Raw genomic sequence first — 2155 nt, 5'->3', positions numbered from 1 at the left:
ACACACATCACCGATATAGCACGGTCATCAAATGATTTTTTTCTCTTCCTTACAAGGTCACCCAGAAGGTGATGGGAAGAGACAATTCCACATTTGGAGAAGACTTCATTTTGGTAGGCTTCTCAGAGCAGCCATGGCTAGAGAGGATCTTATATGGGTTCATCCTGATATTCTACCTTTTAACTCTCATGGGCAATGGGACCATTATTCTGGTCTCCTGCCTGGACCCCCATCTCCACACACCCATGTATTTCTTCCTCACTCATCTCTCTTTTATTGACCTCATCCATGTGACCTGCATCAGCCCTCAGATGTTGGTCAATCTTGGGGGGCCAGACAAATCCATAAGTTTCATTGGGTGTGTGGTCCAGCTTCTCCTCACCCTGGGTCTGGGGGGTACAGAGTGTGTCCTTCTGGCCATGATGGCCTATGATCGGTATGTTGCTATCTGCAAGCCTTTGCATTATCTCACCCTCATGCCACCACAGCTGTGCTGGACACTGGCCAGCGTATCCTGGGCAATTGGTTTCAGCAACTCATTGGTCCACACCCCTATCACAATGACCCTTCCCCGATGTGGCCACAACCAGATAAACCATTTCTACTGTGAGACACCCCCAATGATGCAGCTGGCCTGTGTGGACACCACAAAGTACAAGAAGGAGATTATGATGCTAAGTAGCATCTTCCTTGTCTTTCCTCTCTCACTGATCATGGTCTCTTATGGACGTATAACTCAAAGTGTGTTGAATATAAAGACACCTGGGGGAAGACAGAAGGCCTTTGGGACCTGTGGCTCCCATCTCACAGTGGTATCCATTTTCTACAGTACTATCATCTATGTGTACGTGACTCCCAAGCCAAAGCTCTCTCATGATGTGACCAAGTTTGTTTCACTGCTATATAATCTGATTCCAGCTTTGATCAACCCCATCATCTACACTTTGAGAAATAGAGATGTCAAGGAGGCAATAAAGAAGCTGGTGATGCAGAAAGAAAAAAAGAGGAGACATAGGCTTTCCCTAGAATTGACTCTGTTAAACAAATGGAGGATGCTTTGAAAAGAACCTTCCCTGAGAAGCTATAGATTTGGGATTGGCTATTGGGTTATGTAATCACTTGTTATGTAATCTTTGTACATTAGTACATCCTCTCTGTGTTTTCCTGTCTGCCTTATTATTGTGATTTTCATTAATATTCATGGGTATTGGCAGATTCAAAGTATTTATGGATTTGGAATTGTCCTGGGTGGTGCTGCAGGGACAGATGCTGGACACTGTGTGTCCCACCATTGCCCACTGGGTGGACTGGGGGAAAGTGTAGACTACAATGTAGACCACTGTCCATGTGGAGCAGCAGTGCTTCAAAATGTATTCACCAGGTGCAGTGAATGTGCCATGATGATGGAAGAGGTTGTGGATGTGGGAGGAGTAGGGTAGGAGGATGGGCGGTATATGGGAAACTCATTTTTTAAATGTAACATTAAAAGAAAATAAAAAAGGAAAAATATATGTATTTATGGAGAATTCCTGTCATGTGATAAATAAATCTAAATAAGGCAACACCCTAAAATTTGTGAATTTCTTGAGGTTGTGTTCATTATTTTCTGGTCATATTTCAAATTTTTTCTTGTTCAGTATCATCTTTTACCAATACCCCATTTCTATTACATCCATATACTGTTTGTGTGCTCTTTTGCCATTTTTATGTAAATCGATTTATTTTTACCAAGGTTATAGATGCTCACAGTTTGAAGAACCAACCAATGCTATAAACATAATAAAATTAATAGGAGACTCACCTCCCTCATTTTCCTTTAATTCTATAGCAATAATTTTCTGCTTTTTCTGATTATCAACTCGTTTTAAAATTTATGTCAACATCACAATAATAAACATGTACTTCTACTCTTTTTTAAGTTTTTAATTAGAGAAGTTGTAGGTTTACAGAAAGATCATGTCAAAAAATGGTGTCTCCATATACCCCCCTATTGCTGACACTTTGCTTTAGTGTTACAATTGATGAATAATAAAATCATACTGTTATCTAAGGTCCATAGTTTACAATAGGTGTATTTATCTCATTTACCACCCTGTTATTTAATTTAATTTTAGTGTGGTACATTTGTTATAATTCAAGAAAAACAGTTTTATAC

General features: G+C 39.9%; 1 protein-coding gene across 1 annotated transcript; it reads left to right on the top strand.

Annotated features, from left to right (window-relative positions):
* The first annotated feature begins 422 nt into the window (after nucleotides 1-422).
* On the top strand, nucleotides 423-1061 carry LOC131275352 (olfactory receptor 2G3-like). The gene has a single exon (XM_058285370.2). The coding sequence runs from the start codon at nucleotides 423-425 to the stop codon at nucleotides 1059-1061; it is 639 nt and encodes a 212-aa protein (XP_058141353.2).
* Nucleotides 1062-2155: the final 1094 nt, after the last annotated feature.

This window comes from Dasypus novemcinctus, chromosome 2, assembly GCF_030445035.2.
Source record: "Dasypus novemcinctus isolate mDasNov1 chromosome 2, mDasNov1.1.hap2, whole genome shotgun sequence".
Classification (NCBI taxonomy): domain Eukaryota; kingdom Metazoa; phylum Chordata; class Mammalia; order Cingulata; family Dasypodidae; genus Dasypus; species Dasypus novemcinctus.
Note: the sequence above shows the minus strand (reverse complement) of the source record. Positions and strands in the feature narration are given on the sequence as shown.